The sequence below is a fragment of the Diceros bicornis genome, chromosome 25, assembly GCF_020826845.1.
Source record: "Diceros bicornis minor isolate mBicDic1 chromosome 25, mDicBic1.mat.cur, whole genome shotgun sequence".
Classification (NCBI taxonomy): Eukaryota; Metazoa; Chordata; class Mammalia; order Perissodactyla; family Rhinocerotidae; genus Diceros; species Diceros bicornis.
Genome location: NC_080764.1, coordinates 42,711,472 through 42,735,991, shown reverse-complemented (window position 1 = coordinate 42,735,991; position 24,520 = coordinate 42,711,472). Strand labels below are relative to the sequence as shown.

The following is a 24,520-nucleotide window of genomic DNA, read 5'->3' as shown; positions in this document are numbered from 1 at the left end:
CTCTTCCCTCTAGGTCTCTCAGGGGGCTTTGTCCACGCCCTGGTTACCTCACACCCATGTGCTGTCAGAACTCAGCTGAAGACGTGCAAGGTGGGGGTTGAGCAGTGCTCTGCGTATTTCTGGAGTTCTTTGTGCAGCTCCCTCCAGCCCCTCCAACTCTTGCCACCTTGGTCCCTCTGGACTCAACTCTGTCTCCTCCACTCGGGGTGCCCTCCAGCTCCACCTGTGTCCTCCCTCCTTGCACCATGGACTGGAAACTCTCGAGCAGTAAGCTCTGCTCATCCTAAGAGGGATCTCATTTTCCCCATAACTGCTTTGTTGCCTCTTGTCCAGTGGCCTGAAAACCATGTTTTTTCATGTAATTTGTCCGTTTTTGGTTGTTTCAAGTGAGGGTAAATCTGGTCCCTGCTATTTCAACTTGGCTGTAAGTGGAAGTCTGAGTTAATACATTTAAAAAATTTTTTAATTTCTAATATAGGAAATATTGGTAGATATAACTGTCATAAATAAAAGCTCTTTCGGGTCCTCAGTACTTTAAGAATTGTAAAGGGGTCCTAAGATCAAAAAGTTTGAGAACCAGTAGTCCTGACATTTCCCAGTGTTCCTTAAGATGTTAGTGGTTCCATGGACAACTAATTCAGTGTAAGGCTTTCTTCAAGTTAAAACAGACTTCTCAAGGATCTCAAGTCCTTCCATATGCGTGTGCGCTGTGAATCTACAGGGATATATATACAGATCAATGGCTGCAACACTCCCTACACTTAACTCATCATGAAGACTTTCTGGAACTAGAGTTGCTAGCAGTCCTCTATGAATATACCAACCAACCACAAGGGGCTGAAAATATCCCAAATGGGTAATTTTTAAAATAAAAATATTTACCATGCAGCACTTCAGTATCACATTTGGATTACTTTGGGGCTACCTTATCGACTTAGATCCAAATGATGAAAGTGATTCCTCCCAGAACAGGGTCTGCCCAAAGCTAAATTCCCTTTTCCACTCCTAGAACCACTGGAAGCTAAGTTTATGGTTTTGGAGTAGCTGTTGTGCCATGGCTCCCAATTTAAGGATAATTTTCATTTTGAATGGATGTCTACATGGTTTATCAGGCAGAAATCAATCAGGCACCTGGCAACTTCATTTAGAGCATTTTCCTCCCAGATGTCTACTAGCATCTCCAGCACAATTTGGGGAACATAGTTGGTGTGGGAAATGTTGGTTCTGTGTGGGGAAGTTATTAATATATGTAACATTCTGGTTACCTATAGCTGCCTAACAAAGCACCCAAGAATTTAGTGGCTTAAAATTATATTTTTTTCACAGACCTGCAATTTGGTCAGGACTCAACAGAAATAGCTCCCTCTGCTCCACTTGGTGTCAGCTGGGATGGTTCAAAAACTGGGACTGGAATAATCTGAAGGCTCACTCACATGTCTGATGGTTGATACTGGCTGACGGGTGAAATCTCAGCTGAGGCTGTGCCTGTATTACCTACATGTGGCCTCCTCATGTTGTATGGGCTTTTTCACAATGGAGCAGTTGAGTTCCAAGAGTAAGCATCCCAAGAGAAAGAGGCAGGCAAAAAGCTCTATTGTCTTTTCTAACCTAGCATTGTCCATCACATTCTGTTAAAAATGAGTCACCAAGGTTGGCCTTTATTCATGGGAATGTCAAAGAACTTGTGGGCATGTTTTAAAACTACCACATATAGAATTAGAAGTTACTCCATAACTCTTCAATTCAACCTGTCTCTTTATTGATGAGTAACTTCCCCAGCTTGCTTAACAAAAAGGCCCCCTGGTCTCCCACAGTGGAACTGGCGTGCCTTATGGCATACGTGAAGAGCTCAAGGCTAGGATGGAAGCATGAATTCTTTCACTCAGTACACCCTCACTCAACTGCTTCCCACTGAGTTCCTGCTTATTTCTTTGATGTCATACATAACACACCCCCTTTAGCTTTTCAAAATAAGCAATATAGTATGTTGAACTAGACTTTGGAAAAGATTAAGACAGGCCAGTTTCACACCCTACCCCTGAAAATAAAGGGTTGGATTGCGTCTTTGGTAAAGAACTAAAAGTTTATGGGGGAATAATGAAAATATTCCTTATACAGTCTAATGCTCCTTTTCTACCTGAGCCAGCTGAATGTGCCAGGACAGTGCAACATTCTTTGCTACTTACTTATACAGAAGTGAAATGTGACAAAAGCTCCCCAGTTTCCAGGACTTAGTAAATCACCATCTATCAGATTAGAGTGGGGAGTCTAAAAAAAATCACACTAAGCCTCCGATTCTACAGTGTTCTGTAGGTAGCTGTCTGTAATGATCTGTAGGTATAGATAAAAGAATTTTTAAGTGTTTGGTTTAACAGTGTGCCCCACCTCTAGAGATTCTGCTTCTGTGGGGCTGAATGGGGCCTAGGAATCTGCCTTTCAATGCTGCCAGATGCATGTAATGCACATTGTCTAGGAGCCATGCTTTAGAAGACTGCTCCAAAAGAGAGAAAGTAACCAGCAAGCTAGAGGATGGCAGGCAGGCAGGAGGTGTTGCCCTGCTGAATGCCAGCTCTGGGAGCCCAAATGGTGAGGCCTGTTGCCTAGCAACCCTCACTCTTGAGTTACACTTGTCAACTTAAAAAGAGAGATCTTTTCCAACAGCTGTAATGCAAACATTAACCTAGTGAGCCAACTGTATAATGGGGTGGACTCTCTTTAACTAATAACACACAGGTAAGTGAAATCAGAGCAGCTCCTCTGAAAGGTTAATTGAAAAACACTGAACACCCAAATCAAGCTGAAATTTTATTTAAAATGTAAAAGAAGTGGTTCTTGAAAATGCTGATGAATAAAGCAAAAGGATACAGTGCTCTTCCTACTAGTCAGCCAGCCTATTCGAGTACAGGGCAATATACAGTACATAAGTGCTGGGAGAATTTCACAGTAGTTTAGTGTTAGATCATCTGTGCCTAGATTATGTAGTGATTCTCAGTGTGTGACCTTGGTTCTGGGGTCACACCTTTACTGAGCATGAACAAGGGCTCCAGCTCCTTGGCCGTAGCCAAATCCCTTGGGCCCAAAGTTCTTTGCATAGCACCCTACAAAAGAAAAGGGAGAGTTAGTGCAAGTCCATTCAGCTTCACTAGCATTGCTTAAGACCCACACAACAACAGATCCCCATAAATTAAAAAACTGTTGGCTATGCCAGAAAAAGTTCAACTTATTTAAGATGTAAGATGTGCTAGGTTGTAAATATCTTAAAGCTGCAAAGGCCATGTACAAGCATCCTGGTTCCATGGTGTTCAGTCGCGGTCCCACTGAGTTACCAGCATGGTAATCGGGCCAGGCAAGTTATACAATTGTCTACCACCTTATCTACTCAGGTATATAAAGCACATCCTCACAGGCCTTGCTGAAAACATGAAGTGGAAAGAAGACTATTTGTGGTGAGGTTTTTTGTTTGTTTTTATTTGTAGGGGAGGTTTAAATGATCAAGAACTTAATTGTATCATCTAAAATTGTTCTGTCTTTCCGTCATCTGTAAGCATCTCTAGATCTTTTCTTTTCAAATAGCCAGAGACACTCTCCCTCTTTCCACCCATTTGCAGAGTACAGTTTTGTTCTAACCAATAGCCAGTGTGGGATATTCATATGGCTAGCAATAACTGAAATTAATTTTACCTTTACAATAGATTTCACCTTCTTTCTCAGTCAGAGTTGTTGATTCAAGACTCTTCCCACACTTGGCACATCGGAAACAGTTTTTGTGCCATGGCTGGAAGGGACACAGGAGTAAGTTTGAGAGGCCGGTTTCCTGGCGTACAATTTAGATGCTGATGCTGTGGCAAGAAGGGGCTCAGAAAGATCCCACCAAAGCAAGCTCCTGACTGCTGTGGTTCATGGACCTCCTAGTACCTACATTCTTGGTCACCCACAAAAGGGCTGAGTTTGAACTTCATTCACAGAAGACATGGGCTAGGAGTTGTACCATGGAAGGGCTGTTTCCCTAAGAGCAGTCTCAGACCTCACGGCAAGCCCCGTGTGCTGAAGGCTGCGTCCTTTATGACTGAGAACACTGCAGCTCAAAGAGGTGAAGTGGTTATGGAACTTTCCCAAATCCACACACTGAATTAGCATTAGGTGTCCTGACACTGGTTCACCGCTTTTCTTCACTACACTGAATAAACCTGCAGAGTTCAAATTTGTTAAGAGTCTGGCCTTTTTAGTTAACAACCTTTAGGAGCAGCCCCTTATGAAAACAAGTTTCTTTTAAACATAGATATGATTTGTCAAATAAGGGCATCACTTCAAAAAATTAATGATTCAGATGGAAATTCTATTTAAAAAAATGTTTAATTCAAGGCATTTATTTATAAGACCGAGTGCCTGAGTGGGATGAGGAGGGGTTAGTGGAGGAGAAAGGGGGTGGAGAGTAGTCATTTGCTGTCATTAATTCCAAACAGCACTGTACCTTTCCAGCTCCAATGATCTTCTCGGCAGCATACACAGAGTCCCCACATCGGGAGCACTTCTCAGCACCTCCATATTTCTGAGCAAATTTAGAAGTGTTTGGATTTGTCGTAGGCCTGTGAGGTTGAACACTTGTGGAAAGGGGGGAAAAATTAGGCAAGATTCTCCAAAGGGCCCTCATAAGTCACAAGGCAGGCATGATCTCAGATGCTAGTCAGTTACCACTTTAACCTGTTTATGGGCTCGTTATTGTTAGACAGACACACAAGGCCCCAAACTTAAATACCTGTCCCTGAGTCTAACCTCATCAAAATTCATTTACTCTCCAGTGCTAGGCTCTCCGCTAAACAATTATTCTGTGCTTTATAATAACCTACCATAGCACATATTTTTACCCCAGATTCATAGTATTACTACCACTAGAATCACATCTAGCCTTGTACTTCACATGAGATTGAAGAATCATTGTTAACTTAAGCAGTTAAAAGTTCTGCAAATAGGTCAGCTGACTTAAGTAGTCTATAAGGAAGTTAAGCATGTTTTACAGATACTTAATTTCTTAATATATCTTAAATATGGGAAACAATAAATTTCTTCATGGGAAAATATCTTAGAAACTCTGCCTATTACTCTGTGATCTATCTTTACTTCTCTGGGTAGAGTGGTATTTCTGTCACTATTTACAGGTCACCCAGTGAACCATATTTTCCTCACTCTGTAATTTTTTCCATTCAACATGTAGGTGCACCTACTATGTAGAACACCATTCTAGGCTCTGAGAAGATTTAAAGACCCTTTTAGAACCTTGTAAGTTAGCAGAGCAGATAAGATATAACAACAGCAGTTAGCACTCAGCCAGTGGTAGCTGTGTTAGCTTTTCCTGTTGGTAAAATAGGTTTCTTCCAAGTTCTATTAAATAAGTTACATACACATTTATAATAAAATGTTAATTTAGAAATACTGCCTTTTCATAAAAACAATTTATTCAGACTCTGCACATCCATCTTCAATAGCTTCATCTCCACTGTAGCCACTTTTTCATCATTTAAGTTTTCTACACTTCCACCCAAGCTATTGAACATAAGGCATTTGATGAATCATATTTGGTGCGGCCACTAGAAATTTTATTCTAAGAAACAAATATCAATTCAAGTACTAATTCACAGTATTGGTTTCTCTAATTGTCCCTAATGTAGGCATATTAAAAAAAAAATCTCCACAACCTACTGTATATACTTACTTTCAAAAGTGATCTTTAAATGCTATTCACAATGATATCCAACACTTGCAGTTATGAGTTTCCCGAGAAAAATTTCCAAATCTGCCAATCATGTTAACAAGAACTTCACACAGATTCTCGCTGACCTGCCTTCTAACAACTTCACAGGGTATCGATAATTGTTACCTCAGATTACAGACAAAGAAATGGGGGCTCAGAAGTTAAGTAACTCGCTGAAGGGCTCGAGACTGCTAAATTAGTGAACAATGCAGGTCTGCCTCAATGGAGGCCCCTGCCCACTCAGAGCTGCCTCTCCAGGAGACCCTTCGGAAGACGTTTGGTCTCCGTAACTGTTACAGTTACCTCGTGCCACTGCGTGGTGCAGACCACAGGTGCTCCCAGAGTTCAGAGTCATTCAGAAAGGCTTCTTGGAAAAGGAAGTCCCTCTCCCTGGTCCTGAAGGATGGGCAGCACGTGGCCAGGGTAAGAAGGGGAAGAGTTAAAGGCAGAGATCGAGACAGGCCAGCACAGAGGGCTCACCAATTATTGGAGGGGGTGGAGAAGCAGGAGAAAAGAGATCTTATTCCCAGTGAGATCTTGGGAAACAAGGATGGATTTTAACAAGTTGGAAAAGGAGAGCAGGGCAAGAATAATGAACTCTAACAAAGACAAAGGGCAGCCGGGCGCTGCAGGTGGCGGCACGCCCCGGGCGTGGGCTGGCCCTGTATGACTGGTGCACAGGCACCAGGGCTTGGAACCAGGCAGGAAAACCCAAAGAACAGAGAGGTGGCCCCCTGCCATGGAAAGAGCACAAGCTTGGGAGCCAGCTGGACATCAGTTCCAATGCTGGCTCTGCCACCACTCACCTGTGTGACCTGAGCCTTAGTGTCCTATCTGTACAATAGGGACAAAGTATCTAAATGCTGACAGTTACTGTGAGGGTCATACATAATGAACACAAACGGTCAGCAGACAAGAGGCACGCAATAATTATTATTTCAGGCATACCACATGCATCATGTTTAAGAGTGCAAGCTCTGGGGTTACACTAGGTTAAGTTCCAGGCTTTACATTAACTAGCAGTATGATTTTAGGCAAATCACTGAATTCTCATGGTCTCAAAGTGTCCTGAGTAAGACGGGAAACCCCACCTTGCAGGGTTGTGAGTATTCCATAAGTGAACAGGTGTTAACGCTGCATGCTGTGCAGCCCACAGCAGGGCGTGACTAATGGTCTTGTCCAAGGAAGGGCCATCTTCTTGGAGCATTATACCAATTTTGGCCTCTTCAATATAAAATGGATATGAAAAATGTGAAGTTCAAATGGGGGAATGACTGGGTCAAAAACAGAAATTAAGAGGAAATTCCAAATGAAGAAATTATATGGCCTGGACATGAACTACTAAGAGAAGTTTAGCAAATTTCACACTTTGCTGCTTTGGTCCTGAAACTTTTAAAATTTAATACTAATCTTTCAAAGAATCAAAAACAGGAAATCATTTCAATTTTTAAGTTAGAGAAAAGCAATTTCTTGGTGAGGAAATATTCTTACGTGGAAGGAGTGACTGAGGAATTCTCATTGACCACTTAATTGCTCATGAGAAATGCATCTCATGATTCAGACACCACACTGCTTTATCGTTAGATTTCATGACACCAGTCTCCAAAGCGCTGTGAAACGGAAGTTAATTTAAATCTCTTTTGAGAACATCATGACACCTGGATACACCCTAGAATGCTCTAAACCCAGGATTAGGAATCACTGGAAAAATCAGTAAGAACTGTGTCAGGTCCAAAAGTGTCAGTATTTCAAGCTTAAAAAATAGTCGCTAGTTACACCAGAAAATCAGAGTCATTTACTTAATTTAAGCTATAAATCCGGAAACTCCTAGACTCCTGTTCCCCAAGCAACACGAACTGTTATAACTCATCGCTCAGGTAGCACCCAGTCCTCACTCACCTCTCCGGCTTGATGCCCAGCCTCTCGCCCCGGTCCATGTTGAGCGTGCCCGCGCCCTGGCCGTAACCGTAGCCTTTGGGCCCGTACTTCTTCCCATAGCAGGATTTGCAGTAGATCTCTTCATCATGAATTGCCACTGTGGTGCTGTCTAAATTTTTCCTGCATACCACTGAGGGGGGAAAGTCAGACTTTAAAAATGTGTGGAGGGGGTCTTTTTCCTTAGAACAATGGTGGCACTGACACGTGGTCCACAAATGGTAAAGGCACGGGCTCTCTGACACCCCTTGCTTATTCTGTGGCTTCCCAAAAGTCACGGGACAGCATCTGGATGGGGCAGCCACACTGGAGGACGATTTGCCTTCCTCCATGGATATGACGGTTGTTTCAGAAATATATCCGAATGTTAACGTCCTGAAGCCTCACACAGTTCCTATGAGTTGCCTCTCTGGCAGGAGGGAGAGAAGTTTCAGAGATGGCTATAATGACATGAACAAAGGGAACACTTTGCTCCCAACCCTCAACACAACCTTTTCAGCCTCTTCATCCAAGGTTTTGTGTGTGTGTGTGTGAGGAGATCAGCCCTGTGCTAACATCTGCCAGTCCTCCTCTGTTTTTTGCTGAGGAAGACGGCCCTGGGCTAACATCTGTGCCCATCTTCCTCCACTTTATATGGGACGCCACCACAGCATGGCTTGCCAAGCAGTGCGTCGGTGCGCGCCTGGGATCCGAACCGTCGAACCCTGGGCCACCGCAGCGGAGCGCGCGCACTTAACTGCTTGCGCCACTGGGCCAGCCCCTCTTCATCCAGGTTTTGTTAGATCATAATCTAAGAAAGAATAAAGGGGGCCGAGTGCGCCTTGGGGGAGCTGCCTCTGTAGCCCCGCCCCAAAAAGGACCCTCTGGGATAAAAACAGTTTTATATTCAGAATTCGCGTTTTCATCACTAGTCTAAAGGATAAAGTATTATTCTCTCATCTCGCCCTGGCTTCTCCAGCAGTAGTGAGTACACCTGAAAATAGCAAGTGATTTACAGTCTGCATATGTCTTCTCTTCTGTCCCAAAGGAGAACACATTCATTCTTGATGGATTTCTTGCCACAAGACATTTCCATGTGTCGCACTTCATAAAACTGCCAAATGTCATCATGTTCTATCCAGACATTATTTAACTTTCTAAAACTTCAATTAAGCTTGAGAAAAAAAGAAATTTTGAGGGAGCTCACTGGTGCATAATTGGGCAGCTGGAAATCCATGATGAGTGTAATAGAAAAGGAGATTCCCCCCTTATTTAAAAGAGAAGGGAGAAACAAAAGGAGGAAGGATAGAAAGAGAGAAGAAGGGCAGGGAAAGGCGGCTGGCTGGCTTGTTTAAAACAGAGGTAAATTATGAAGTTTCTATTATCTGGTAGAACAGTCTGGCATCCTGTACTCTAGACCTTGCTATCGAGGCTCAGTAGTGACATACATCTACTTCAGACACAGTTACCCTAAAACCACACACCGCTGAAGAACAAACACCCTTAGCAGGCAGAATAAATATAAATAAATATAAAAACTTTTGAAAACTCATCTATTAACCAAAGCAAGTTTAAGTATATGAAAATTTTGCTATATAACCACCCCCCTGCCCCAGTCCTCATCCGTATTCTCTGTAGTAAGTCTCCTAGGTTTGCAAACTGCTCGGAATTACATCTGCACAAGGCTTTAGTCAGCAGAGACAAATATTAGGAAGAACTTGACATTTAGTAAACGCTGACTTTATTAGAGTGTAGCCAGCATGGCTTCACCTAGATGAAACTCAGAACAATTTCTAAAGTATTTGCGTTTCCTCTTTGTTCACATACTCTCTTGGTTACAAACCTGCTGGAAAATAGATTCCTAAAAAAAAAGAAAAGTAACTTCTAAGAGAAGAAATGGTTAAACCAAATCTGAGAAGTGGCAGCGAGTCTGGAGGCACACACAGCAAACATTCCTCTGTTGTATTTTTATTCTCTGTAACTGTGACTTTCTGTTGCCTGTTTCTGGTTGTCTGCAAAGCAGTTACACTACAGAAAAGCCCAGACCCTTGAAGGCCGGGGCCCAGAGGGAAAAGGACAACTAAAATTTGAGAGAGAAGTGTTTTCTGGAGACTATTCCTTAGTGTGACCTAATTTGTTTTTATTTTTTGATTTATTTTTTCCCCCAAAGCCCCAGTAGATAGTTGTATGTCATAGCTGCACATCCTTCTAGCTGCTGTATGTGGGACACGGCCTCAGCATGGCCGGAGAAGCGGTGCGTCGGTGCGCACCCGGCATCCGAACCCGGGCCGCCAGCAGTGGAGCGCGAGCTCTTAACCGCTAAGCCACAGGGCCGGCCCTGACCTAATTTGTTTTTAAAGGATGCAGTTTCTAACGGTCATTTTCACTGTCCGGTACTCAGGTACGGCCACTCTCTGCACATATAGGGGTTCCTCATCTGACAAACCCTTTATGAAAGAATATTCTGTCGTCTGAATCAGAGGATGATGATTAATGAAGAACTTTCTGAAGCGGCTACTCTCCTGTTTTAAAACTGAACTGTCGTCAGAGGGAATGTGAGTGGAGAGGGGCTCATCTCTTGTTCTGTTTCTCTCATTATTGGTATTTATCGAGCATATCGCCACGTACTGTTTTATGTCCTACTTCCTGTCTATATCAGACATTCTGATCATTTTCCCTCTACAAACAATAGTAATTCCCAACTTGCTCTATGAGATTTTCATATCCTAAGTTCCTTTCCCTCAAATTTAGGATATCAGTAACCAGAAATAACTCTGATTATTCACTACCAGAGAAGACATATTTGAGCTTCTAGAGAAACTGAGCTTCTAGACATTTGAATTTCAACTAATAGTGTGGTAAGAAACAAGCAAGTAGATGTCAAAGAGAAGGAGCCCAGCCAGAAAGAGAAAGCTGGGGCGGAGGAGGAGCAACCGTTTGTTCAGAAGCGAAAGCCAGGCCCATACGTCGTGGATGCCAGGCTATAAAGGACACCGAGCCCTTAGGGAAGCAGGGGAGACGCATGTGATACCAAATAAGTGCAGTCAAGGCCAAATGGAGGCTGCAGCTGTGGGGACACAGGAAGGCCAGGTATTCCGGGTCAGCCCTGCTGTCCTGGCTGCTACACCCAGCACTTATAATGTCTAGGAGGACAGACGGGCAAAAACCACTTGTGCTTCTAAAACAATCTTTGTTAACAACACCACCGTGTTTTCCTTAAATAGGTAAACTGAAGCTGCTCACACATAAATTCCATCCAAGCTCGAGCGCAGGGAGATACTTACTGCACAGAAAGCAGCAGCGGTGGAAGCTCCTCCCATCACACTGCACCTCCTCCGCATGGTACACGGTCCTCCCACAGGCCCCACACTTGTTTCCACCTCCCCAGACGGGCATTCTGAAGGAAGAAAGGATTCGTTAGAATGCCCCATACCACACGAGATGTCTTACAAGCTCCCCAGAGGCTGTTGAAACCCAGGGGACAGCTGCAGATTTTGTTTCTTTATGAACCGCTCTAACCACATCTTTAAAAGGCTTGCGTTCCTCCAAAATCACCTCATCTCGTCTCCCAAATTACAGCTCTTTCATTAGGAAACTCTGGCTTGTCATACCCACATTTTTTTTCCTACAAGACAAAGGACCTGCATTCAATAGAACAGTACAGATCGCCAGGCACAAAACAAACTCTGCCACCAGAAGCCCCAGGAGTCAAGAAAGGAGCGTGGGGAGGGAAGGCGCACGCGGCCCCCACCCCCCGTCTCAATGAGTGGTTTCTAAACTCAGCTGAGGAACTTACACCCAGGTGGAGGTTCCTATTCCACGTTTAATTCACTGTACCACCACCACATTCTTAACACTTAACATGTGAAAGCTCTGGGACACTCTAGGGAGGAAGACAGTGTTGTGCTGCCGTGCAAGAACAGGGTTATGTCTGTCTGCTGAGGTTACGCGAGGTAGAGCGGAAGCAGTTGTGTCTGCGACTCGTACAAGTGTGTGCATGGAGCTGTGCTGTAACCACAACAAACACTATCCAGATGCCGACGACGTCAGTTTCTGTGCTTCACTCATCCCAAGGTCCTCTCGTCCAGCCAGTCGTCGTTTTCCCCTTTGACGGGCCTGTCAGTCCATAGAGAGTATGCTACCAAGTTCCCTTCCCGGGGAAGTGAACTGCTTGTTGAGTACGTCAGAATAAGCTCTGGGCAAGTGGCCTGATGCGGTGGAGCTGATGTTAGAATCCCAGGCTCTCCTGCCAGCATGTGGGCCCAGCGTGTTCTAATCTCCCTTCTCAATGAATTGGCTCACCGGGACCCAGTTCAAAATGCCTGCTTCTGAATGGCCAACATACTCAAGGTGCCTCAGCCAGGGCAGAACACTGTCCTGCAAGGACAGCATGTTATGTCTGCCCGGTTTCTGGAAACACAGTGAAAGTGTGCCTTTTCTCCTCACTTTATTTTCAGACTTCCCTTCTGTGAGGGGTACCTGCAGCCCTTGCCTGTCAGTCTCCTCAGACGAGCCGACTGCCTCTCCAGGAAATAGCTGGTTAAGAAAGCTGAGACCTCCTTGCTAACTCAAGCCTGGCTAAGAAAGAAGGGAAAAGGAGGGCTGCTAGCAAGAGACTGAAGAATCCTCAATCCTTAAACTAAAAAGGGGCTTGTCAATTCCCATCCTACACCATTAAGATGATCCAAACCCAACCATTTCTTGAACACTGAGACGAGGTCTTTTCAAAAGCAAGATTTACAGAATTAATCATTGTGGTGGGCCTTGTTCTGGCACAGGGCGTTCTCTTGCCCTCTTCTGGTAATACTTCCCCCAGATTTTCTTCCAGAGAAACAACCATCTGTTTCTTGGTCCATGTGGTTTAGCAAAATACTTATTAAAATGTGGTCTCCTGTGGATGGTCCACCATGCTTGTTACCAATTCGAGACAAAAATCAGGTAAGCATGTAGAAACTTTTAATGCAATTTTATGCCACAACAATCAAGAGCATGATCAGTGGGCTCATCTTGTTGAACAGAGCAGAGACAAAGAATGTCTGTACTTGGAAATTAAAACAAAAATAAGAGGCAGTTTGAAAAGCACTGATATATATGGTATTGACTACCTTCAACTGCAGAGCTGAGCATGTGCCTCATCATGGCAGTCAGATCCCCACGTCCCCCTTCTGCCATAGTGACTGGTTTAGGAATGGGCACATGACCCGGGGCTTTGGTGTAGAACTGTGAGAATGTAGGGCTGGAGTTGCTAGCAGCTGTCCAGCCACTACAGGAACAGAACCTAAGAATGAAGCCAGCACAGAGGAAACGGCGAGATGGAGAGAGAGGTTTAGACGCTTTTCAGCCGTGCTTCATCTTATTGTGTCCTCTTCAGTTATGTGAGCCAATTAAGTGCCCTTTTTAAGTCATTTGGAGATGGAGCTCCTGTTCCTTGAAACAACAAACACACATACACAAAGAGACCTGGCTGATATGACGAGTTGTCACTAACCTGTCAGTCTCAACTTGCAAAAAGCCTACTTCCCTTATTCAGACAGGAACAAAGTAATTCCAAGGGTCCAGAATGTTCCCAGGCTACCATGAAGGCATCTGTATAGGCATCCAGCAACCACGGAATATATCCGCAAGCTCTCCTTCAGTGTTGCAGAAATCGCTCATTCCTTCCCTGGAGACAGGTGCTTCCGTTTCAATCCACAGTGAAACGAGCGCGAATGTAAAACCTGACTCGCAGCCTTGGCTCCGGCAGCCGGCACTGGCTTGAGTTGGAGTGCAATTAGTGATAGTGACCTTGCCCCACGGCTCCAGAGTGACCCGTGTTCTGGAATGCTCATGGATGCCACAGACATCAGCTGGAAGTACTTCATGATTCCTGAGGACACCAAAACCCAAATCCCAGCCTGTAGGTAATGACATCACAATTACTTCAAACTGGATCCCGAGCATCAATAGCCCAGCTGGCTTTTAAAGTATTCTGTTATTGCTGAGGCATTTCTCATTATATTAGAAAATGTACTGTTTACCATCAACCTGGTATCTTACATTTTCACACATATTTACTGTGTAGCAATCACCAATAAGGAGCCAGATTTCTATCAAGACTAACTTTGAACAGGTCGTCTTTGAATAACTTTAAAAATACATTTTTAAAAAACTTATCACTTGCTGCTGTTCTCTATTAAAGAGCAGCTTGGACTTTTAAAAAGGGGAGAATATCTTCCCTTTCCTTATCAGGGTTACTTGAATTCACTTCTTGTAAGTCAAGTTTCACTTCTATTGTACATGACACACAGCCAAATGTGAATGTGTTCTCTTTTCAGGAAATACCTATCAAAGTTCTACAACATTCAGCTTACTATGTTATAAGCTTCTTCCCCTTGAAGGTGGGGACCACATCTCTGTATTCTCCACACCATCTACCAGAGTACTTGGCACATATCAAAATATTTCATTTCTATTGTTTTAAAGAATCCTTCCTTTTTCAACCTGTTTGTACAATTCCCAAGTCGATCTTATGCTTATCAAGACAAAGGTAGCACTGTCCTATTTCTCTTTGTCACATTTTTTGGATTCTAAGTAAAATTTCCAAGTCATTAACTTTTTTAAAGTTCCATCCAGTTTAAAGGCTTTCCTACAAGTTTCTGAATAACCCTCTCTGTGGTCCAGGCAAACAGTGTAATAGAAAGAGCATCCTCCGCAAGCTTCAGCTGGATTTATGTTTTATTTTTTAAGCTGGAGTGGGTATTTTGGTGTTCCTTATATTATTCTCTAGTTTGTATGTCTGGAAGGAAGGAAGAAGGAAGGAAGGAAGAAGGAAGGAAGGAAGATTGGTTTACAGAGATCTGGGTTAACTTCACTATTATAATGGTTTTGCAACCCTGGGCTTAGTTTCCTCATCTGTAAAATGGGGAAAGGTAGCTCTCGCTACCCCACAGAGCTATTGTGAAGATCAAACAAGGTAAGTAAATGCCTTGGCAGCCATCCAGTCACTGTCAGCTTGAAGATGGAGGGGGCATTGCATACTGTCCCTCCATCAGTACTCCAGGAAGAAAATCAGCACCTGGAGAACACAGCTCAGAGCAACAAACAGGGTAAAGAAAAAACTCAGCTGATTGATTAGTCACTCATAAACCTCCTTTTTCTGGGACACTAAAACACCCTGCAAGTAGAAAAATAGTTCCATTTGTGGTGACTGTCTAGCAAATGAATTTCAAATTTACACTTTCAGGGTGAACCCCTATGGACATTTCCCGAATTTTTCAGGAGGAAGGTGATCCTCTTCCATTTCTGCCACTCTTGGCATGGCTATGCATATAAAGAAAAGCAAGGTTTTGTTTTCCTACACGCCTCTGGCTGCAGTGCTCCGCCACAGCTGACACTAATCACAGCACTGCATCTGCACGGAGCGGTCCGGGCTGCAGGCCTTTCCCAGTCCCATGCATTAATTTACAAAATGGTAAGAGGAGAAATAAAATCCCACTTTACACACATCTCACAAAAGAGGCCAAACACAGTCTTCTTCTGGTTCTTAGTCCTGTTCCTTGGTTTTCAGTGTCTGAAAGAGTTCCAGCACTAGGATTTATCCACCGCGTTAGATTAAAAAGCTTTGTTTACATCTGAACAGCTATGTGCAATTGCTCTTTGCTGCTTCTCTCCAATCTAAGAAACCACCCAAAATTCATCAGACTTACCCCTAGAAGAAAATTACTGTTGTCTAAATCTGAGTCACCTTGCGGTAACGTTACTTCATCCTCTAGATAATCAACAAGAGCGCAAGATGACCACATGGGTCATTCTCACACCACCTATGCTGCACTGACCGTCTTATAGAATCTGAATGACGAATCCATGAATTTCGCATCTACATGTCGCCACTTGCAGTTTACGTTATTCGCTCTAATACCAAAGGTTTGGAATGAATCCATCTATAAACCCAGATTCTAAATGCTTCCAGAAGCTTTGACATTTTATTACTACATACAGGGCTTTGCTGTTACACTAGAACCTGGCTATAATCCAGTTTCCTGAGATGGAGAATTTATTATACTCTAGTTTCATCTTGAGCCACATCCAGAGCGGTCACTTATTAAAGAATATGTAAGTTGGTAGCACTGTCCCCAATTACAATGATTTTAACAAGGCTGGAGTTTGAGAGCTGTAGTTAATTGGAAATTAAGCTTTACTCAATGCCTATTCTAAAAATTTTTTCTTCTGCTACCTTGCTTAGTCTACTTCCCTTATCTAAGTGAATAGCACTGAGCCAAGGATAGACATCATGTCTCAGTGATCAGCTGACTCCATGGTCCATTTGGCTCCTTCTACCAAAGCCAAATCCTCAAGCTGGCCTTTAAGACAGCTCAGCCTAAGGGTGAATTAAGAGCATGGATTGTGGAGTCAGCAGTCTCACTTCCCTCATATGTAAAATAAAGATAATAGTACCTTTCTTACAGAGTTGTTAAGAGAATGAGATGAGAAAATTCGTATAGTAGGGGCTAATTACTGGCAGCCTTTATCATCATTTAGCAATGTTCAGTCTTTGTGATGAGTAGTCATCTTCTTCTGCCCATCTCATATATCCATTCCTTCATTATGCTCCTAATCTCTCTACATCAGGGCAACTGACTTACCTCCCTCCCTCATCCAGCTAACCCTGACTTCATTTCTCTATCTCAAGTAATTTTTCTAGGGCAGGGGCAGCTAATAAACACTATACAATGCTTTCCTATTCATGAAGCTCTCATATAAATGTATTAATTCAACATTCTATAAGCCATAGCCTGGGTTGGGAGCTGAGGATAAAAGGGTTATAAGGAAGGGCGCCTGTTTCTCAGGGAATTCCACTTTGGTGGTAGAAATATGTAAACAAATAATAGCAATACAGTATAACCCATGACCTAGAGGTGTGTAGAAAGGGCTCTGGCAAGTCTGCATTGTCTACTTATACAGACAGGATGGCAAAAAGGCTTCATCTTATAGATCCACTGATAGTGAGTTCCTCAATTCTGGAGTTCAGTCGAGGTTCTGCATTAAGATTATTGTGATTAATAATGTCTGGCATAGAAATTGCAGTGCACATGCCATCTCTAAGACATTCCTGGTATACGAGAAAGAGCGTGCAACTTAGAATCAGACACATATAAGTTTGAAAGTCAGTACTTAACCTCTGAGCCTCAGTTTCCTCAGCTATAACTTGGAACTGGATGAGCACTCTCTCATCGGGTGGTTGTAGGATTTAATGAGACACCTTTGTCAAGTACCTGGCAAAGAGCCTGCACTCCACAAATGTTGGCTTTCTGTTCCTTCAGGAGCACTCCTGGGCCTGGAAATGGCTACGAGAAGTTCAGTAGTTAGGTGAAGTGCTGTCACTGACCTCCGAAGACGCAAATCCAGACTCAGCCACTTATGTTTGACTCCAGAACCACAAGCTATCCCCAGAACTCCCACATCTGACTCAAGCGTTGAGACAATTCAAATCACCTGAGGATTATCAATCCTTGAGTTACCCAATTACTTGCGCATAGAACACCTTCTCTGCCCAGCCTTCATCCATCCAACTAGCAGTTAGTAAGTGTCCTGTATGTGTCGATCTCATACTGAAACTGCTCCTTTCAACCAACAAGCTCTCTACCAGTCCTCTCGGCTAACCCAAGTCTAACCTCACTACCGAGAGAAACCTCCCTTCTATCTAGTGAGCTCTCCTATGTTCACCTCAGCCGCACGACTAATTCTGTATCCTGTAACCACTTCTGTTTTCAACTTGGAGTAGAGCACAGTCCTTGACACAGATTTGGATACTACCTGTCAAATCACATGTTGTAATTAGAACGCAACTATGCTATAAACTCGGTCACCCTGACTTTCAGCATCAGCCATAGCAATCCAGTCTGTGCAAACTACAAGATGTTTAGTTATTCAAACAATTTAATGGTTACATGATTTTTACATGGAGTCAGACTGAGATTTATATGCCACGACTACTGTTTATTTGCCAAATGATGTTAGGTTGGTTATTTAATCTGCTAGTTTTCTCATTTTAAAAATGGAAATAATATTTATATCATAAAACAATGATGAGATTAAACAATATACATAAAGCACTTAGAATAGTACCTGCCACATGATAAGTAATAGTAATTACAAATACTTTCATAAAACTTACTGGATGCTTTACTTCTGTTTGGTAGTTTACTTATATGAACGTATTTAATTCCTTATAACAACTGAGGTAGGCATTATCATTATCCCCGTTTCATGGGCGGGAAAGCCGAGGCATAGAGATACCAAGCGGCTCATAACTGAAACCAAAACAAAATTAACAATTCAACTTAAAAATTTATACCAATAAAATTCAAGTCAAGTATACTGAGTTTATTTGATGTCTCACTACAACTAAACCACTGCTGACTGCACAGAGTGCTGACGTCTGTGGCCCGGGCACAGGTTCTTTTTACACTGGGTGTTTCCTGTCCTGCCGCGTGCTTGATGAGGATCAATCCTCTCTTCACTCTTCTCTTTTGGAAGGACTGTCAAGCCACCATGAAACCTCCTTTTCTATAGGGAACTGGGAAGTCATTTGGCCCTAATGTCTTACGTGGTCTCTGTCCTCTTCTTATTAGTGAAGGACAATTAGCAGCACTGTTAGCACAATGAGATAGTAAACAAAAAAGCTAGAAACCTGATATTCTTTGCAGATGAGTCACAATATATCTCCTCTTTGGCTGACAGCAAAACCTCAGATGTTTAACCATCAGAACTTGTGCCCAGCTCCTCCACAATCCAATCTGAGAAAACTCCTCTAAGTCAGGGTTCTTAACCCGGCGTCCAAAGACTCCTTGAAATTCTGGGGATTGGTGAACTTAGAACCACATACTTTATTTTATGCACTTAAAAACATTTTGAGAAGGGATTCAGAGGCTTCACCAGACTGCTGTAAGGGTCCATAACACAAAAAGAGTTAAGTATCACCATTCTAGATAATCAAGGCCCCAAGAGAGTCTGGGGAATCCCCACCCAATAGACCCCAAGGGATGCCATGCAAATACCGGACCAGGAAATGATACAGTGCCTTGAGGGAACCGTGAATATCTGCAAAGGGAAGACCTCGCAGATACTGTCCCCGCCTGAGTCAGCGCTTCTCTGGAAGAGGCTTGTACTGAGAGCCACATCCCCATGTATTCAACATAGAATGGCATCTAATTACAAGGAACCTCTCCCAGGCTGCGCTGAGCTTTGTACAAGGATCAACAGGCCTTAAGACAACCCTACAAGGTATATGCTATTACACCCACTTTACAAGATGAAGTAACTTGCCCAGGGTCATCAAACCAATGGGTGCTGGAGCTGGGATGTGAATCTGGGCCCCACTGGCTTCAGTCCTGCCCTTCTCGCCATCCCTCCTCTCCCACAGGGGGCTTGCTCTCCCCAGCTCATCTGATGTACCTAATTTTTGACAGAGAAGAAAAATTAGAGGCCCAGATCTCCAGAGCTGTTCAGTGGCAGCCTTGAGGCTAGACCCAGGCTTCTAAAGCTCCTCATTCATTGAGGAGCTCCTCATTCTTGCTGTTTTGGTATAAAATACAATTTCCTCAAAACCCAAGTGATTTGGCAATTTCATCAGGACAGACCTCCAATGAGTACTGCTTTCAGCACAGTAGTTAGCATATACCAGTATCAATCAATATTTGTTGAATACATTTGGAGGAATTCATTAAAAATTTATGATAGAAACCTTAGATCAAATCTGCTAATGTATCTATTGCTTGTCCAATTAAATCTTTGATCTCCACAACTGCAACTTGACTCATTCTTTCATTCAGTTAACCAATATCAGCTCTGGTCCAGCCATGTTCAAGGCACCCAAGTAAGCACTGTGAGTTTCAAAGACTCATAGGATGCAGATACTGTATCTACACATCTTCACTCTAAAAGAGCAAAGGACACCAGAATCTAGAGTAGAAAGAACCTTGAGAAATACTGATAAAGTATGAGTGGCAATCAACTTGAGAGCAATGGTGAAGCGGATAGTGGGGGGAGACCTTAGAGGACTTCAGAAAATTGGTTATAGTGTGGTATGTAGTTTTGAAATTATGAGAGATTCACCATTTGAGAATCTGTCACCCATCTCTTTCCCCAAAAATTTGAGTCAAATTATAGCCAACTTTGTGGTGGTCCTACCTGAATTCTTGGCATTTTATAAGTAGAGCTAAAACAGGTTAATTAGAAAAGTTAAGAACTAAGATCATTTCTACTGCCCGAGTTAAAAAAATTACTACTCAAAATAGAAAACATTTATAAAATGAAAATGTGCTTTGTCTGCATAAAACACGCTAAATATTTTGGGTAACCATTTAAACAAATATCGTTCAACAAATGTCCTGGCTTGGGGGAGTGGGCAGAGGGGAGTGTCTACCGACTTAGAAACCCGCTTGCCGCCAGGAGCTGCCTACGTGGAGCTCTGGAACCCAGGATATGATTTTCAGGACCTGTTGCAGAATTTTACAACCAAGCATTCCTGCTTTCCTGTTTGTACCTGAACTGTAGAAAGTTCCGGAAAAAACTGGGAGTGATCAATCTGACATTTCACTGCTGTTTCTTCAACATTTAAGGTTCAGTGCTTGGTGGGCAGAGACCACCAGACAATGGGGGTGCCAGGAGATCGGTACCGCAGCCAGGGAAGGGGTCTGGGCTGGGCGGGCTGCAGAAGCCCCCACCTCAGCCCCAGGGCCCCGAACCAGACACCGGGGAGGTCGCCCCAGCACCGCCACATCGGAGCAGAAGAGACCCCAGACTCGGATCCCGCCCTCCCTCCGCGGGGAGAGGACCGGCGCGGGGTGAGGGGCCCACGGCGACTACAAGGCGGGTGAGCAGCACCGCGACACTCGACCCGCCTCTCCCGGAGAAACGGTATGGAGGGCACGCACGGTTACTTCACTGGCCCCCGGCCCTGGGATCCGAGGCGGGCCCGGGGCGGCCGCCGGGAGCCGCGCAGGTGTGCGGAGGGAGGTGGGAGGCCGGGGAGTGAGGAGGTTGGCCGGGGGCCACATGGGGACCGCGACGGGGATGTCAGGGGGATGGGAGGGCGCCGGCGGCAGCGTGATGACCGCGGGAGGCCGTGGGACCTGCCCCCCGGGGTCGGCGGAGACGCCCTCACAGCCGCTACTCACTCGAGTGGGAGCAGGACCACGCACTGCCGGAGGACGAACGAGGCCAAGCCGGAGGGGGGGCCGAGTCAGGAGACCGCGGCGGAGCGAGCGCCTCGCCTTTTAAAGACGCCCGGTGGGCGTGGCCTGTGTGGCCCCGCCCCCGCCCCGGCGCCCCGGCGGATTCTTGGGCACGCACGCAGGGCCGGGGCGTCGGCAGGAGGGTTGCCCGCCGCTCGGCTCAGGGCTGAGGACCGGGAGACAAAAGGCAGGAATCCCGCCTCTTCCTGCTGCTTCCCGCCCGCCGGCATCTTCCCACGTCCCGGCCCGCTCCCGCCGGCGTCACCCCTCTCCCGCCCAACGGGCCGGGCCGTTTCCAGGAGTGATTAGGAGTTAGAAAAGCAGACTTCCTCCCCCTGCAGAGGGCCGGGCCGGGGACGCAGACCCCGCCGCCTGCCACGCACTCTCCCCACCGCGGGCGCTGCGTCTCCTTCAGGGGGCACAGTCCAAGGTCGAGGAGGCTCCAGCAGTAGAAAACCGGCCCAATCGGGGGTTTCCACTACCTTCCCCCGTGCCTTATCCGTGTAAGTAAACTCAACGTGGTTCACTTCCCCAGTGGACAAATGTTCTGTGGTCCGATTTCCAGCTTCTGGGAATCCGCAACCTTCCTGTTCTTAAAGAGCAAAATTTCTCATCTAGACTAAATAAATGACGTTACGAAAACGCCTCCTTCTCCGAGTGTTTTGCTTTTCCCACCACAAGGGCACGGCTGCACACGCTGCTGCGGGGGAAGGAACCTACACCTAGCCACAGACTGGGCGCCAAAGGGCCCTGCGTTTCGGTTTGTTGATGTCAGAAAAGCCCAGGGACGCGAGTGACAACCGAGGGAACCTAAGACCTGAGCTACAGGATGATTCATTGTTTTAGATGTTGGTTCACATTCTAGGCCTTCTGATGACCTCTGTGCCAGAAGCGCTGATCCCCGAGAATTGATATTTGGGAGAGTGGAGCGCTCAAAACGGCGGTAACCAAAGCCACCCCTCAGGCCACAAATGCAGTGGCCTCCTCTGGTCCGGGGCTTCTCCACCCCGACGCTATTGACATTTTGGGCTGGGTGATTGTTGGTGTGGGCGCGTGTTCTGTCCATTACAGGATGCCTCTGCCCGCTGGAGGCCAGGAGCACCCGTCCCTCCGCGTTGTAAGGATCAAAAACTTCTCCATACACTGCCAAATGCCCTCTCGGGGAGGGGGCGGAGGGCATTGGTTGAGAGTCACTGCCCTGGTATAGATCTGCATGACAAAGTACAGAACTGGCTTATAATATTATTATTGTTTTATTTTATGTGCTGGGGCCAATCCAGGATAAACTCATTATAGCAGCAGCCTTATTCTCTGTCCACCAAGCACTGTGCAAAAACACATAGTGGTGATTGACATCTCTTGATATGTGGCAGGAGTCTGGAAGTATTCCTGCCTGCTGTGAGCTTTTCTAAATATGGGCAATCGGTATTTTCATGATATCAGCTAATGTGAAAGTGACGACTCCTAGGGCTGACATGAACATTTTGTCCTTCAGAGTCTACATTCGTTTAGCCCTGCTGCTTACAGTACTTATTTTTTCTTGCTTGGGTTTATTAGTGTTTCTACTGAATGAAACTATATTGGTGAATTTCACTGCCACACTGGTTTTCAGCACACATCGTCATTTCTCTGCTACCCTTGTGTTCTTGATGCCTCCAGGACCTGACCTGTTTGCTTCCTGACAGGCTTGTGTTGTCCCTAAATTCCACAGGCACATCCTGTCATTTGAAGTTGGGTCTGCTTCTGGCCTGAAAGTATTTCTGCTATCTGTCTCTATATGTATTTGTCTCAGTATATTTTACAGTGAGTAAAATTTGATTTCGAATTTAATTTGCATTTAATTATCAACATTTTAAAAAGTATTTTATTTCCCTTCTCTTTAAACTGTTGACTCTTTTTGTTATAAATGTTAAGAAATTCTTTTCAGTTTATTTAGACAGAGTGATGCAAATGAAACAGTGCGGGCTTTGGAATCAAGCAGACATGGTTTCAACATTCAGCTCTGCCGCCCACTAGCTTTGTGAGCTTGGCCTAGTACTTGACTTAGGGCCTTTGCACCTGTTTCTTTGTCTGTAAAATGGTGATACTACACACCTTGTAGGATTATTAGAAGGATTAAATCAGATGATGTGTGGAAAATACCATGCATAGCACCTGGCGCATGGTGAATACTCAATAAACGGTGGTTGTTATGTTAAGCAAGGGTATCTTGATGTCCTTTTCTGCCTTGAGAAAGAACTAGAAACTTTTGCTGAGCATTCATCTTATGTTGCCTACTGAAGGGTTTGGTAGTAAGAAGGTATTAATTGTTTTTCAAAACAATTAAGAGACTTCTAGTAGAAAGTAAATTGTGTGCCTGGGGAAGAGCTAGTGGGAGAAATTCACCCTCATGGAGAATAAGCCCTTCTTAATTCCATATGGTCCTGGTCTGTTTGACCCCCTTCAACCTTTTAAGAGGCAAGATTGAAGGTTAAATGTTTCCAGCAGGAAGTTTCTTTTTCCCAAGAAATGCATATTATACTTGCAACAGCTCCTTCATTCTCTGGAATCCATTAACCAATTTCAAATCAAAGTCCTTTGTCAAGATCACTGTCCTAAGGCAAGTTGAACCAAGGTTACCTTTCTTCATGACCTTGTGCTCCAAGTTCAGATTTTTCAAATATTTTTATTATTTTTATTTCATGCTACTTTTTCTTAACAAAACTCTGAACCGGATGAGTGTGAATATAAACAGAGGGCCTCTTTGTTTTATTTTAGAGCAAGGATTCCTTCCCAGAAGCCAGTTAGGCTACGGTGGAGAGGGATTTTTTAGAATACGTTAAAGGAAAAGATGAATTCCCACTTTGCTAATCTACATGCTTAATAATAAAAAAGAAGCAACTGTTCCACTTTCTTTCTTTCTTTTTTTCGGGGAGGGGAAGATTGCCCTTTGCTAACATCTGTTGCCAGTCTTCCTCTTTTTTCTTTTTTCTCCCCAAAGCCCCAGTACAAAGTTGTGTATCATAGTTGTAGAGCTGTAGCTCTTCTATATGGGACACCACCTCAGCATGGCTTGATGAACGGTGAGTAGGTCCACGCGCAGGATCTGAACCGGTGAACCCCAGGCCACGAAAGCGGAACACGCAAACTTAACCGCCACGCCACCAGGCGGGCCCCCCACTTTCTTTCTTAGTCAAGATTTAGCAGCAGTGGTGGGAATTAAAAATTACTCATACTCAACCCTAGTACTCTGTGATGTGTTTTCTGGCAGACAAAGGAATAAGTTATATATGCTTAGATTTTGAAAGGTAGATTAAAGTATCTTATTCTTGATATATGTCTTAGTTGCTTATTTTAAAAACTTGCTTTAAACTCCCACTTCCTTATAACTTGTATTATGTCTTAACCTCTTTCTCCAATGAGTACTGTTTCCCTTCAGTGCTGTTTTCTTCCGTTACAGCATTGTTTAGGTTTTCTCTTCTGCCAGAGCTTTCTAGCTTTTCTAGCTCTGCTTATGCTTTCTTATGGTAGCAGAGTTATTCTAGCTCTACTAGTATGAAAAATACCGTTAACTTTAGCCTCCAAGACAGCCCATTCCATCCACCTTATCTCAACCCCTTAAATGCCCTATTTCACTTTTCCCCCTTATTTTCAGTTGGTGACA

The 24,520-nt window shown here is 44.3% G+C and overlaps 1 protein-coding gene across 1 annotated transcript; it reads right to left on the bottom strand.

The window, feature by feature from the left end:
* Window positions 1-2,792: 2,792 nt before the first annotated feature.
* On the bottom strand, window positions 2,793-20,893 carry CSRP2 (cysteine and glycine rich protein 2). Its single transcript, XM_058568742.1, has 6 exons — window positions 20,821-20,893; window positions 10,948-11,060; window positions 7,649-7,817; window positions 4,472-4,601; window positions 3,682-3,775; window positions 2,793-3,098 (listed from the first exon to the last, which is right to left on the bottom strand). Exons 2-6 carry the CDS (start codon window positions 11,057-11,059, stop codon window positions 3,022-3,024), a joined length of 582 nt encoding a protein of 193 aa, XP_058424725.1. The 5' UTR covers window position 11,060; window positions 20,821-20,893; the 3' UTR covers window positions 2,793-3,021.
* Window positions 20,894-24,520: the final 3,627 nt, after the last annotated feature.